The sequence below is a fragment of the Sinocyclocheilus grahami genome, unplaced genomic scaffold, assembly GCF_001515645.1.
Source record: "Sinocyclocheilus grahami isolate Dianchi unplaced genomic scaffold, SAMN03320097.WGS_v1.1 scaffold1198.1, whole genome shotgun sequence".
Taxonomy (NCBI): Eukaryota; Metazoa; Chordata; class Actinopteri; order Cypriniformes; family Cyprinidae; genus Sinocyclocheilus; species Sinocyclocheilus grahami.
The window spans coordinates 164,956-178,157 of NW_015506377.1; the positions used below are offsets into that span (position 1 = coordinate 164,956).

General features: G+C 39.2%; 1 protein-coding gene across 2 annotated transcripts in view; it reads left to right on the forward strand.

Moving 5' to 3' along the window:
• LOC107567927 (SEC14-like protein 1) overlaps nt 1-13,202 on the forward strand; it is a 121,778-nt gene that overhangs the window by 20,111 nt on the left and 88,465 nt on the right. For both annotated transcript variants that reach the window (XM_016253729.1, XM_016253730.1), the window contains exons 3-4: nt 11,192-11,341; nt 11,444-11,575. In XM_016253729.1, coding sequence (XP_016109215.1) covers nt 11,192-11,341; nt 11,444-11,575 — 282 coding nt within the window. The remainder of the gene's footprint in view (nt 1-11,191; nt 11,342-11,443; nt 11,576-13,202) is intronic.

The window sequence follows — 13,202 nt, forward strand, 5'->3', positions numbered from 1 at the left end:
GTCGTGAGTTTCTGCTCGATGTCGGCAGAACCACATTTTTAGAGTTAAACTCTGTGCACTCCGAAGAGCTGCGGGATCTCGGTCTGCTCCGGAGGCCCACTCCATCACCGACCCCCACTACTGCATCTCGCCCACAGCGGAGGCGCCACAAGCGGTGCGAGCGGAAGCAGAAGAGGGGTAAGTGCGGAGGTATCCGGGCTAGGCTAGCGGCTAACCCACACAAGCCAGCTAACCCCACCATCGTACTGGCTAACGTACGCTCTTTGGACAATAAACTGGACTACATCCGACTACTACGTTCAACTCAGAGGACTGTAAGAAACTGTTGTGTCTTTGTGTTCACGGAAACATGGCTGCTCAACAGCGTTCCAGACTGCGCTATTCATCTTGATCAGCTGACATGCTATCGAGCGGACCGAGCTCGCGTCGCGGGAGGTAAGACCCGCGGCGGAGGGCTTTGTGTTTACATCAATGATGCGTGGTGCCGCGATGCTGTTGTGGTCTGCAAACACTGCTCACCCCTGGTGGAGTTTATGATTATTAAGTGCCGGCCGTTCTATCTACCGAGGGAATATACAGCCATACTGCTCGTTGCGGTATACATCCCTCCCAGCTCCAACAACAGCAACAGAAGCGAGGCACTGAATGAACTGTACCAGCACATCATTGAGCAGCAGACAGCCCACCCTGATGCTTTTCTCATCTTGGCTGGGGATTTCAACCACGCAGACTTAAAGAGTGTGTTCCCAAAAATACACCAACACAAACTTTCCAACACGGGGAAACAACATTCTGGACTTTGTTTACACCACACAGAGAGGAGCAGACAAGGCCCTTCCCCTCCCCCACCTCGGTGCCTCAGACCACATCACTGTCATGCTAATGCCTGCATACAGACCGCTCGTTAAAAGTCACCAAACCAGTTCATAAACAGATACAAGTGTGGCCGGAAGGGTCGTCAGAGGCTCTTCAAGACTGTTTTAACACCACTGACTGGAATATGTTTAAGCAGGCTGCCACATACAATAAGCTGAACGTCGTCTTCGCTTGCTTTGAGGCACAAAACAGCACCACTGCACAGAATACTCCACCTCTTCCCGGCGACCATGTGATGATGCTGTCCCCGGACAGCGTGAGGAGATCCCTCAGCAGGATCAATGCACGCAAAGCTCCGGGTCCTGACAACATTCCTGGGCGTGTACTGAGAGACTGTGCAGTGGAACTCACTGATGGCTTTACAGACATTTTCAACATCTCGCTAAGCCAGGCTGTTGTCCCCACATGCTTCAAAGCTACCACCATCGTTGGTGCCTCTCTCCCCTCCCTTCAGGACATTTACAACACCCGTCTCACCCGCAAAGCCCTCTGCATTGCAGGTGATCCCACCCACCCGACACACAGCTTCTTCAGTCTGCTGCCATCAGGGAGGAGACTGCGGAGTCTCCAGGCCAGGACCAGCAGACTGAAGGACAGCTTCATCCATCAGGCTGTCAGGAAGCTAAACTCCCTCCCGACCTTGCCCCCCCTCCCCTCTTTTGCCCCACGCACCACTGAACAGTCTGCTGCCATCAGGGAGGAGACTGCGGAGTCTCCAGGCCAGGACCAGCAGACTGAAGGACAGCTTCATCCATCAGGCTGTCAGGAAGCTGAACTCCCTCCCGACCTTGCCCCTCCTCCCCTCTTTTGCCCCATGCACCACTGAACTCTGACCCTCTGATGGACTCTCCCACTCCCCCTCCCAAATACAGACACATACTGTCACTTTAATCAGTCTGAATAAGCTCTTTTGCACTACAATCATAATATCTGCACTGTTGTTTACTTCACTGGTTTGCACTCTATCTGCCATGCGCCTTGTGCTGCTTTATATATTTTTTTACATTTTACCTTATTTGTATAATTGTATTGTTGTTTTGTATATTTAAATCTGTGTTTATGTTCTACTGTTAGTGTTATCTGTATGCACCAAGGGTCTGAGAGTAACACAATTTCAATTCTCTGTGTGGAAGAATTGACAATAAAGCAGACTTGACTTGATGAAATAAGAAAAGGATCTGCTGCTTGCTGCTTGCAGTTGATTTTGATATTCTAGGTATTATCAAATTGCCAGAGTTTTGAGAACGCAGCGGACGTAGAGGACTATAATATAATAAGAGCTCGTTCAAATACTGAGGTGATAAACCATTAAGGGCTTTATAAGTAATAAGCAGTTGACAGAACCGGGCTAGTATGGTCATATTTCCTGGTTCTAGTAAGAACTTTAGCTGCTGCATTTTGGACCAGCTGGAGTTTGTTTATTAAGCGTGCAGAACAACTACCCAATAAAGCATTACAATAATCTAACCTTGAGGTCATAAACGCATGAATTAACATTTCTGCATTTGACATTGAGAGCATAGGTCGTAATTTAGATATATTTTTGAGATGGAAAAATGCAGTTTTACAAATGCTAGAAACGTGGCTTTCTAAGGAAAGATTGCTATCAAATAGCACACAGCAGCCATCAAGTCTTAGACAGTGCTCCAGGTAATTACATGCAGAGTTTTTAGGTCCTATAATTAACACCTCTGTTTTTTCAGAATTTAGCAGTAAGAAATTACTCGTCATCCAGTTTTTTTTATATCGACTATGCATTCCGTTAGTTTTTCAAATTGGTATGTTTCGCCGGGCCACGAAGAAATATAGAGCATCATCAGCATAACAGTGAAAGCTAACACCGTGTTTCCTGATGATATCTCCCAAGGGTAACATGTAAAGCGTGAAGAGTAACGGCCCAAGTACTGAGCCTTGAGGTACTCAATACTGCACTTGTGATTGATATGATACCTCTTCATTCACTGCTACGAATTGATGGTGGTCATATAAGTACGATTTGAACCATGCTAATGCACTTCCATTAATGCCAACAAAGTTTTCTAGTCTATTCAAAAGAATGTTGTGGTCAGTAGTGTTGAACGCAGCACTAAGATCCAATACCACTAATAGAGAGAGACAACCACGATCAGACGATAAGAGCAGGTCATTTGTAACTCTAATGAGAGCAGTCTCACTACTATGATACGGTCTTAATCCTGACTGGAAATCCTCACAGATACCATTTTTCTCCAAGAAGTAATATAATTGTGAGGATACTACCTTTTCTAGTATCTTGAAAAGGGAGATTCGAGATCGGTCTGTAATTAACTAGTTCTTTGGGGTCAAGTTGTGGTTTTTTGATGAGAGGCTTAATAACAGCTTAATTTAGTAACAGTGCTGACATAGAAAACCAGTAGGAATGATAACTATAACCATGGTGTTGTGGCAGAAATAGTCAAATTTATTAAAGGGGACATACACAGTTTAACCCAATCTCATGTTAATCTTGAGTACCTATAGAGTAGTACTGCATCCTTCATATCTCCAAAAAGTCTTTAGTTTTATCATATTTATAAAAGAAAGATACCGTTTTACGATTCTCTCTGGAAAAAGCCGAGCTCCTGGATGCGTGCCGTGGGCGGCGCTAAAGATTGACGAGCTCTTGAGCTCCGACTGCCAGCAAAACACAGACATTTGATGCAGTTTCACTTGCTGTCTGCAGTTCTGAATCATGACCGGGATCTTTTATAGCTGGGACCGCTCCATCCTTCAGTATCAAACGATGTGCTAATCCAGTGTCGAACTGGGCCTTGTTTATAAAATGTTCGTCAACAAACACGCTTGTGAAACTGCGTTGCTGCTCTGGAAAAACAAACTACATTCACTGTTTACATAACATTTGGTTCTTTAGGTAGCTGAACAAAGTTATCTTTCCCTTACAACCAAAAACACACTTCTTTAGAGACATTCTTCCCGAGCGAGTCCCATGAAGCGCGATCTCGCTCTCGCTCTGGTCGATGTGTGCGGGCACGCTCTTCCGGGAGAAATGCCCATATAAGGAGTTCCACACTCGTCTACGTCATGAAGAGCCGTGATCGAAAAAAACTCTCAGAAACTTGTACGAACCCGGACGTAAGATTTTTAGCACAGAAATACTCCTTTATACGTCCAAATTGTTTTTTTTTTTTTATTTTGTCCATGCTTGGCATGAGAATCCAATTCTTCAACAGTGTAAACAACTCTGAATGCATGAAACAGCATTGTACCCCCCCCTTTAATTTTTAGGTTTGTACAAACTTTTGAGAGAAATTTAAGCATTTTTCAGTGACTTTCAAATATTTCACACAACTATATCCAGCACTTTAAAGCTCTAAAATAATCTAATTTAAGTGTGTTTAATGGGATGACCTAAATATTTGTGGTAAAAATGTTAAATTAAGGCTACGTGCACATGAAGCCAGAGCTTTCCGTATCCAATTTTTTTTTTACCCTCGTCTCAAGAAATATCTGCATCCACACGAAACCACAAAATGATGTAGTATACATGCCAGACCAGTATGTGGCGCTGTAATTCTGCCACAGAGATGCACTAAAAACAGAGAAGAAGACTTGGACTATGCGCATTAACCTTGCGCGTGGTATACAAACGATATCGTTTGTATCGATCATCGTTTCAGAAGATATACGGATTCACTGTCCACACGAAAACGCATGGGCGGAAAAAAATCATTTTCAGATTTATCCACTCTGGGACCCGGTTTAAAAAAATATCGGGTTCACTCTCCCAAAACGCCGGATCCGTCTGGACGAAACGCCTATACGATACAAAATGTATACGTATACAGCTAAACGCGTCACCGTGTGGATGGGGCCTAAGAAACAGTCTCTCAGACAGTGCGCACATATAGTGAAATGAGTTGTCTTTCGCTGCTGATTGCTTTTTGACAGCTTAAAATCACTCGTTTTTAAACCGCTAAGCTTAAATTGTGTGCAAACGTTACGTTTTCGTGACCACATATGTAGCACAGCAACGACACGTGAGCCTGTAACCACGATAGAGACGAAGCCCAAAAAAAGCAGTATTTCGCCCAAGACCCGAGGAGACCTGATTCAAACATCAAACCAACAGATGCAAAGACTAGATCTATGGAAACTGTTAATTTTTTTTACCTTTCCATCTTATTTTTAATGTAAGAGCTAGAGTGAACTTGAGTGTGTGAGGCGATATCAGCCTCCAGTTAGCCTATTTTGCTGTGCAAAACAGTTCATTGTGCTGCTGGATGCTGTAAATAGCTATTTCTATTCAAATTATTTAAAATTTGTTAACATACTAATAAACACCCTAATTTGTAGCACAAATGTTTTACCGTTTACTGCACTTTAAGTGGGTCACACATCAGACTTGAAGTGCTGCAGCAAATTAAATGAAGTCTCGCACAGACACAAGTCTTTCTTTCCAAGAAAACGGAATTTAACTAGCAAAGTGTGGAGGTACCTCGTGTCAAACTTAAAAACATTACACATTGAGTTTATAAAACTATACCTTAATTTTTGCTTTTCGTCAGCTGTTTTCAAAACGAACGGCAGCATTTTGTTAATTAGGGGTTCAAGCACATAGTGCTGAAACCCTATTGTAATTGTTAGGATTTTTATTATTATTATTCTTCCCTAAAACTGATCGTGCAGAACAAACCGTAAGGCCTAGAGAGCTGAAACTACTCAGACGCAAAGACTCGCCCCAATCAGCCTATGGGGGGCGCTACAGCGATCAAAAATGCAAAACTGCTCATAACTCCTAGACCGTTTGTTGTAGACTCAAAACTTTTACACTTTTGGAATCCTTGGATCAAGACGGACCGAAGCCTTAGAAGTTTAGATTTGCTCTATGAGGTCCGGGTTTCCCGCCATTTTGAAGTAAATTCTAAACCTACTTTTGCGAACTAGTCCTAGTTTTTTTGCCCGAGCTGAACCAAACCACTGCAGAAATATTCTCTGGACCGAGAATATCAATAATTATCAAAAAAAGGTTGAAATTTCAACTCACCGTCACATAGGGATGCCAAAACGTTCGTAAGGGGTGGGGCCAATTTGACTAAAATGGCTATATAACTTGAACAGAATGAGATATCTTTACCAAACTTGATACACATGTGTATGAGCTCAGTCTTTAGCCAAATAAAAAAAATTGCGCAGTTCTGCTCTTGGTGGTGCTATAAGACGGAAAAATACCTAAAAACGACTATAACTGCGCAACCATTGGTCCGATCGACTTGAAAATTGGTATGCAGTGTCTGTCCAAAAGGGCACAAGTGTCTATGAGGACATTTGTGTATCTAAAAAAACATGGCCGCCATTGGCCAAACAAATTTAAGCAACTATTTGACGATTGGTCGATCGGAACGAAACTCGGTGGGCATGTTCGACTCATGGCCATAAAGGTCTGTATTATTGAAAGATTTTTTAAAGAAATCGGCCACTAGTTGGCGCTATCGAGTTTTATGGCTCTGTAATCACGTGGTATTTCACACATGCCCACAATATGCATATCATTTGATAGATCTCCTCATAATGAGCAACTTTGCTTCAAGAACCATTGCTGTCAATCAAAATCGTTCAATAAATATTCACAAATATGTTATAAACCTACTTTTGCGAACTAGTCCTAGGATTTTCGCTCAATCTCGATCAAACCACTGCAATAATATTCTCTGTACTCTCTAGATCAATAATTATAAAAAAAAATGTAGGATTTTGTTCTTTGGTTACCCTTTAACTGGGTTATTTATAAAAGGGGCGTTGTCAAATATACCCAAAAGCCTATAAAACCTAAACGAAAACTGACAACTTTACGAAACTTAGTGAAAACATGTGTCAGATTACTCTTAACAAGCATGCAACGTTTTATGGATATCGGACTATAGGTGGCGCTATAACAGTTGAAAAGCCCACAAAAATACAATATTTGTATAGAAAATGAACTCAAATTGTGTAACGTGCATATATTCACAAAACACAAGATCTTCATATCATATGATAGATCACCTCATTCTAAACAACTTTGCCTCTGGGACTAATAGTGTCAACCAAAATCGTTCATTAAATATTCGCAATTATGTTAAAAACCTACTTTTGTAAACTAGTCCTAGGTTTTTCGCTCAATCTCAATCAAACCACTGCAGTAATATTGTCTGCACTCTCTAGATCAGGGGTTTTCAATCTTTTAGGACATGCGCCCCCCCCCCCCAAGTTGGTCTAATTTCACTCGCGCCTCCCCAACATCCAACAACCCCCCACCCCCACCGGTATTACTGTAGTCACACCGAATTACTTTATTAACATTAACATAAAAGCAAATATCCATTAAAGCTATTAAAGCAGCAAACTATTTTTCTTTTGCTCTTCTTGATTAACATTATTTACATAAGAAATGCACGGATCTGTTATACTGATGTACATTTGATATTTTTTTTACTGTTTACATTCACTTAATACAACCGACTGTGCTTACAACGATACTTGTCAAGACAGCCATTGGTATTCACCTGCTGTCTGAGAAGGCTATCTGTTTGTGCACTTCAGGTGTGTGAGCGGTGCGCATAGAAACGCTCTATCACAGTGCGTGAGTACCGCATTGAGATGTCTTCGGCTTAAATGGCTTAAAATTACTTTAATGTTTAAACTGACAAGACTTAAAGTACGTGAGAATGAAAAACTCTGCTCTAACTGTCGACTAGCAGTGGGAGTCAGATTGCCCCCTAGTGGATGGCTAAAGATTTGTTAACTCATATTCATAAATTCTCAAGAGAACTGATGCTTGCACCCCCCCTTGACAGGTGCCAGGGGGGCGCGCCCCACAGGTTGAAAACCCCTGCTCTAGATCAATAATTATCAAAAAAAATGTTGAATTTTGTCTTTTGGTTAGCTATAATGGTGTCATTTTAAAAGGGTGTGGCCAAATATACCCAAAAGCCTCTAAAACCTAAACGAAAACTCAAAAAATAGTAAATTACCTCAAATTGCAATAAAATGTTCATATATTCACTTATACACTTTACCTCCATATCATATGATAGATCTCATCATTCGGAACAACTTTGCTTCTAGGATCACTGCTGTCAATCAAACTGTTCTTTAAGTATTTGAGATTATTTTGAAAACCTACTTTTGTGAATTAGTCCTCAGTTTTTAACTCAAAATCATTAAAATCAGTGCAGTACTAGTCTGTAGACTCTCTAGGTCAATAATTATTTAAAAAAAAATGTTGAACATTTGCATTTGGACAACTATAAACCGGTAATTTTATAATATGTTCTTTACATAGTGTACCCAAAGGCCTATAAATCCTAAAAGAAAGCCCACAATTTCTCCCAAAACTGTTTAAAATAATGCATAATTTCATTCTAAACAAGCATGCAAAATTTAAGAGAAATTGGGCAAAAAATAACACCATAATAGTTATAAAGGTAAAATACAGTGATGTATGAGAAAATGCATTTATAACCACTAGATAGCAGCGGATGACCACTAATGGGCTCATTAAACGCACTAAAACAGTACTGTTCATAGGTTTGATGGATTCATGCTTAGACGTTATAAAATCACTATTATAACATTTAAAATCACATTTAGTCATAGTTTACCATTTTGTTCATACATACATATTAGTTTTTACAATTATGCCAGATTATGATTACAGTGAAACCTGAAAATGACACAAAATGGTCCTAAAAAGAGACGACTTGCAATAAGTATTGTCACCTATCATTTATGTCAAATATCTATATCTGCAGCAAAATGTGTGTGCATGTATGTGTGTGTGTGTCTGTGTGTTTAAGCATGCTTATTGAATATTAATATAACAGTTTAACCATTTCATTTCTGTGTGTGTGTTTCTGTGTCCATGAGCCTATTCTCCATTTTGGATGTGTTTTACTGTCAGCCACACATCCAGGCATAGACCCTAAAATATACCACCTTAAATGCCTTAATGTGCTTGAACCCCGGCAATTGCTGCTTGCAGCTATATTTATTTTTTGTTTTTGCCATAAATGACACAAAAACACGTAATGCTCTCGTGTCATGGCGGCATCATGAGGTCAATATGTTAACATGACGTGTATTGACTGGAACTCACTGAGGTTTGAAGTGAGACATTTCAACTTGGATGTTCCCACATCCAAACTTGGCTTGAATGCGACACAAGTACATCAAGCAGCACTCCTATCGCCAATCAGGTCGTCTCTGAATAGTAGCTTCACCTGTGAGCAATTACAGCTTGAGAGAAGGAGCAAGAAAGAGAGAGACATATGAGAAAGAGTTGCGCACAAAACATGTGCTTCCTAACATCAAGTCAAAACAAAAACATGTTACACTATCAAAGGGCACAACCAGGGTTACTAATTGATGAAGACTTGACAGAGCAGCCACCAAGTAGATATTACATGTGGAGGTTTTTGGTCCAATTATTAAAATCTCTTTTAGTAATTTAGTAGGGAATTACTAGTCATCATCCATTTTTTATATCAACTATTCATTGCCCATGTTTCTCTGTGACAGTGTGCTTAATAGTGATACCACCTATCTGATCAATGTCTTCCCCGCTGCTCTCTTTCTGTGCAACAGGCCCTCAGTGACTTTATGCTCATGCAAAAAAAAATAAACACACACACATACTGTACCTCTTTTCTTCCATAAGGGAAAGCAGGTGGGTTTTAGATTATTTTGAAAACCTACTTTTGTGAATTAGTCCTCAGTTTTTAACTCAAAATCATTAAAATCAGTGCAGTACTAGTCTGTAGACTCTCTAGGTCAATAATTATTTAAAAAAAAATGTTGAACATTTGCATTTGGACAACTATAAACCGGTAATTTTATAATATGTTCTTTACATAGTGTACCCAAAGGCCTATAAATCCTAAAAGAAAGCCCACAATTTCTCCCAAAACTGTGTAAAATAATGCATAATTTCATTCTAAACAAGCATGCAAAATTTAAGAGAAATTGGGCAAAAAATAACACCATAATAGTTATAAAGGTAAAATACAGTGATGTATGAGAAAATGCATTTATAACCACTAGATAGCAGCGGATGACCACTAATGGGCTCATTAAACGCACTAAAACAGTACTGTTCATAGGTTTGATGGATTCATGCTTAGACGTTATAAAATCACTATTATAACATTTAAAATCACATTTAGTCATAGTTTACCATTTTGTTCATACATACATATTAGTTTTTACAATTATGCCAGATTATGATTACAGTGAAACCTGAAAATGACACAAAATGGTCCTAAAAAGAGACGACTTGCAATAAGTATTGTCACCTATCATTTATGTCAAATATCTATATCTGCAGCAAAATGTGTGTGCATGTATGTGTGTGTGTGTCTGTGTGTTTAAGCATGCTTATTGAATATTAATATAACAGTTTAACCATTTCATTTCTGTGTGTGTGTTTCTGTGTCCATGAGCCTATTCTCCATTTTGGATGTGTTTTACTGTCAGCCACACATCCAGGCATAGACCCTAAAATATACCACCTTAAATGCCTTAATGTGCTTGAACCCCGGCAATTGCTGCTTGCAGCTATATTTATTTTTTGTTTTTGCCATAAATGACACAAAAACACGTAATGCTCTCGTGTCATGGCGGCATCATGAGGTCAATATGTTAACATGACGTGTATTGACTGGAACTCACTGAGGTTTGAAGTGAGACATTTCAACTTGGATGTTCCCACATCCAAACTTGGCTTGAATGCGACACAAGTACATCAAGCAGCACTCCTATCGCCAATCAGGTCGTCTCTGAATAGTAGCTTCACCTGTGAGCAATTACAGCTTGAGAGAAGGAGCAAGAAAGAGAGAGACATATGAGAAAGAGTTGCGCACAAAACATGTGCTTCCTAACATCAAGTCAAAACAAAAACATGTTACACTATCAAAGGGCACAACCAGGGTTACTAATTGATGAAGACTTGACAGAGCAGCCACCAAGTAGATATTACATGTGGAGGTTTTTGGTCCAATTATTAAAATCTCTTTTAGTAATTTAGTAGGGAATTACTAGTCATCATCCATTTTTTATATCAACTATTCATTGCCCATGTTTCTCTGTGACAGTGTGCTTAATAGTGATACCACCTATCTGATCAATGTCTTCCCCGCTGCTCTCTTTCTGTGCAACAGGCCCTCAGTGACTTTATGCTCATGCAAAAAAAAATAAACACACACACATACTGTACCTCTTTTCTTCCATAAGGGAAAGCAGGTGGGTTTTTGATTCTTCTTTCATTTTTCAGTATATTCTTATGTTGTTCTCTCTTATTCAGGCATATGAGAGGAGGTTTCCCACCTGTCATTTGATCCCCATGTTTGTGGACAGTGATGTGATCAGTGAGGAGACCAGTGAGGATCGATCTTTTCATAGGATTGAGAGGAGGTGTAAACTTGACGTGGATGCACCACGACTCCTCAAACGGGTAAAATGGAATGGAAGTCTTGTGATATAAGATGTGAATAAGCTTGATTAAATTTTCAGCTTTGATTTGTAATAAAATTATAAATCCTGTATTTGTGTGTAGATTGCAGGTGTGGATTATGTCTACTTCATTCAGAAGAACTCTCTGAACCACAGAGAAAGAACTCTTCATATTGAATCTCACAATGAAACCTTCTCCAACAGAGTCATCATTCATGAACTCTGCTGTTACTCGGTGAGAAAAATCACCCTCACATGGTGCTGTTAAGTATGTAATTAACTTAAATTTGGTTGTATAATATGATTAGACACAGTATAATATTGGTACCAGTTTCTGGTGCCTCTGTGTCGATAAATAAAATTTATTTCTTAGGCAACAAATAAAATGGCAAAGGAGAGAAATACAGTTAGTATACTGTTATAGTATAACAATAAAAACTTTTATGATGTAAATGGCTGAAATCTGTATATAAAAAAAAAGGGATTAAGCACTCAGAAGGGAAGTGATGACAGTATTTGGGCCACTAGAGATGCCACACTTCTTAATATAATATTGAACTGTTCGGTATGACAACCCACAGTTCAGAATGCGCTTTTGTGTTTCAATAATTTCAGTGCATTTTGTTTCTCTCTGAATTGGCTGTTTTTGTCTGCCTGTGAGTCTCTGGCTCTGTTTTTGTGTGGCCTTGAGTCTATGTGCTTAGATGAGGAAACGCTTCCCTGCTTATAACATGCATTTGAAAAAGCAACGCACGTCAAACATCTTTCCTTGTAATGACTTACATTTACATTTTAGCAGAAACTTTTAGCAGACACTTCATTTAGCAGACACTTTTATCGAAAGCAACATACAAATGATGACAGTTGAAGCAATCAAACCAACAGCAACATTATGTTAGTGCTGTGACAAGTCCCGTTAGTCTAACGCAGTACACGTAGATGATAATAAATAAAAAGAAAACAAGTTGATAGAATAGAAATAAATAAAGAACGATAGTGTTAGAGGGTCACATGTTTTTTAATAAATAAAAAGAAAACAAGTACATAGAGTGTGAATGTTTTTTTTTTTATAAAAAAAGAAAACACGTAGATAAAATAGAAATTGAATAGAGAGTGCTTGTTTTAGAGGGTCAAGTGTAGATGGACGAGATGTGTTTTTAGTCATTTCTTGAAGATGGCTGCTTGGATCGAGTTGGGCAGGTCATTCTACCAGCAGGGAACAGTTAAGCAGTGTTGGGCAAGCTACTTGGAAAATGTAGTGAGCTAAGCTAACAGTTACTCTTCATTAAATGAAGCTTCACTACACTAAAGCTACAGCCCTGGGAAATGCAGCAAGCTAAGCTACATCAACTTGGCAAAAGTAGTTTACTTACATCTAAGCTATTTAAAAAAATTTTTTTTTTTTTATATTGAACCAACATCATAAGGCTCTCTCAGTGATCAATAAAACTGTCAGTCAAGCAGATAGACAGGCATAATAGTTCAGTTTAGTTGTTTTTTCAACAACTGTTCCAAACCAATTTGGCAACAAAAATCAGTATCATGTACAGGGCCGGATTTACCTCATATTGTTACATAGGCTAAATAAATTTTTGCTGTCAGCTGGAAACCTCCTATTGATAGTTGGTATTATGGCTTTATTGTATACAGATACATTTATATAAATGGTAACACTTCACAATAAGGTTCATTAGTTAACATTAGTTAACTAGTGTAGTTGATATGAACTAAGAATGAACAATACTTCTGCAGCATTTATTAATGTTAAAGGGGTCATGTGATGTTGCTAAAAAGACCATTATTTTGTGTATTTGGTGTAATGAAATGTGTTTATGCGGTTTAAAGTAAAAAAAAAAAAAAAA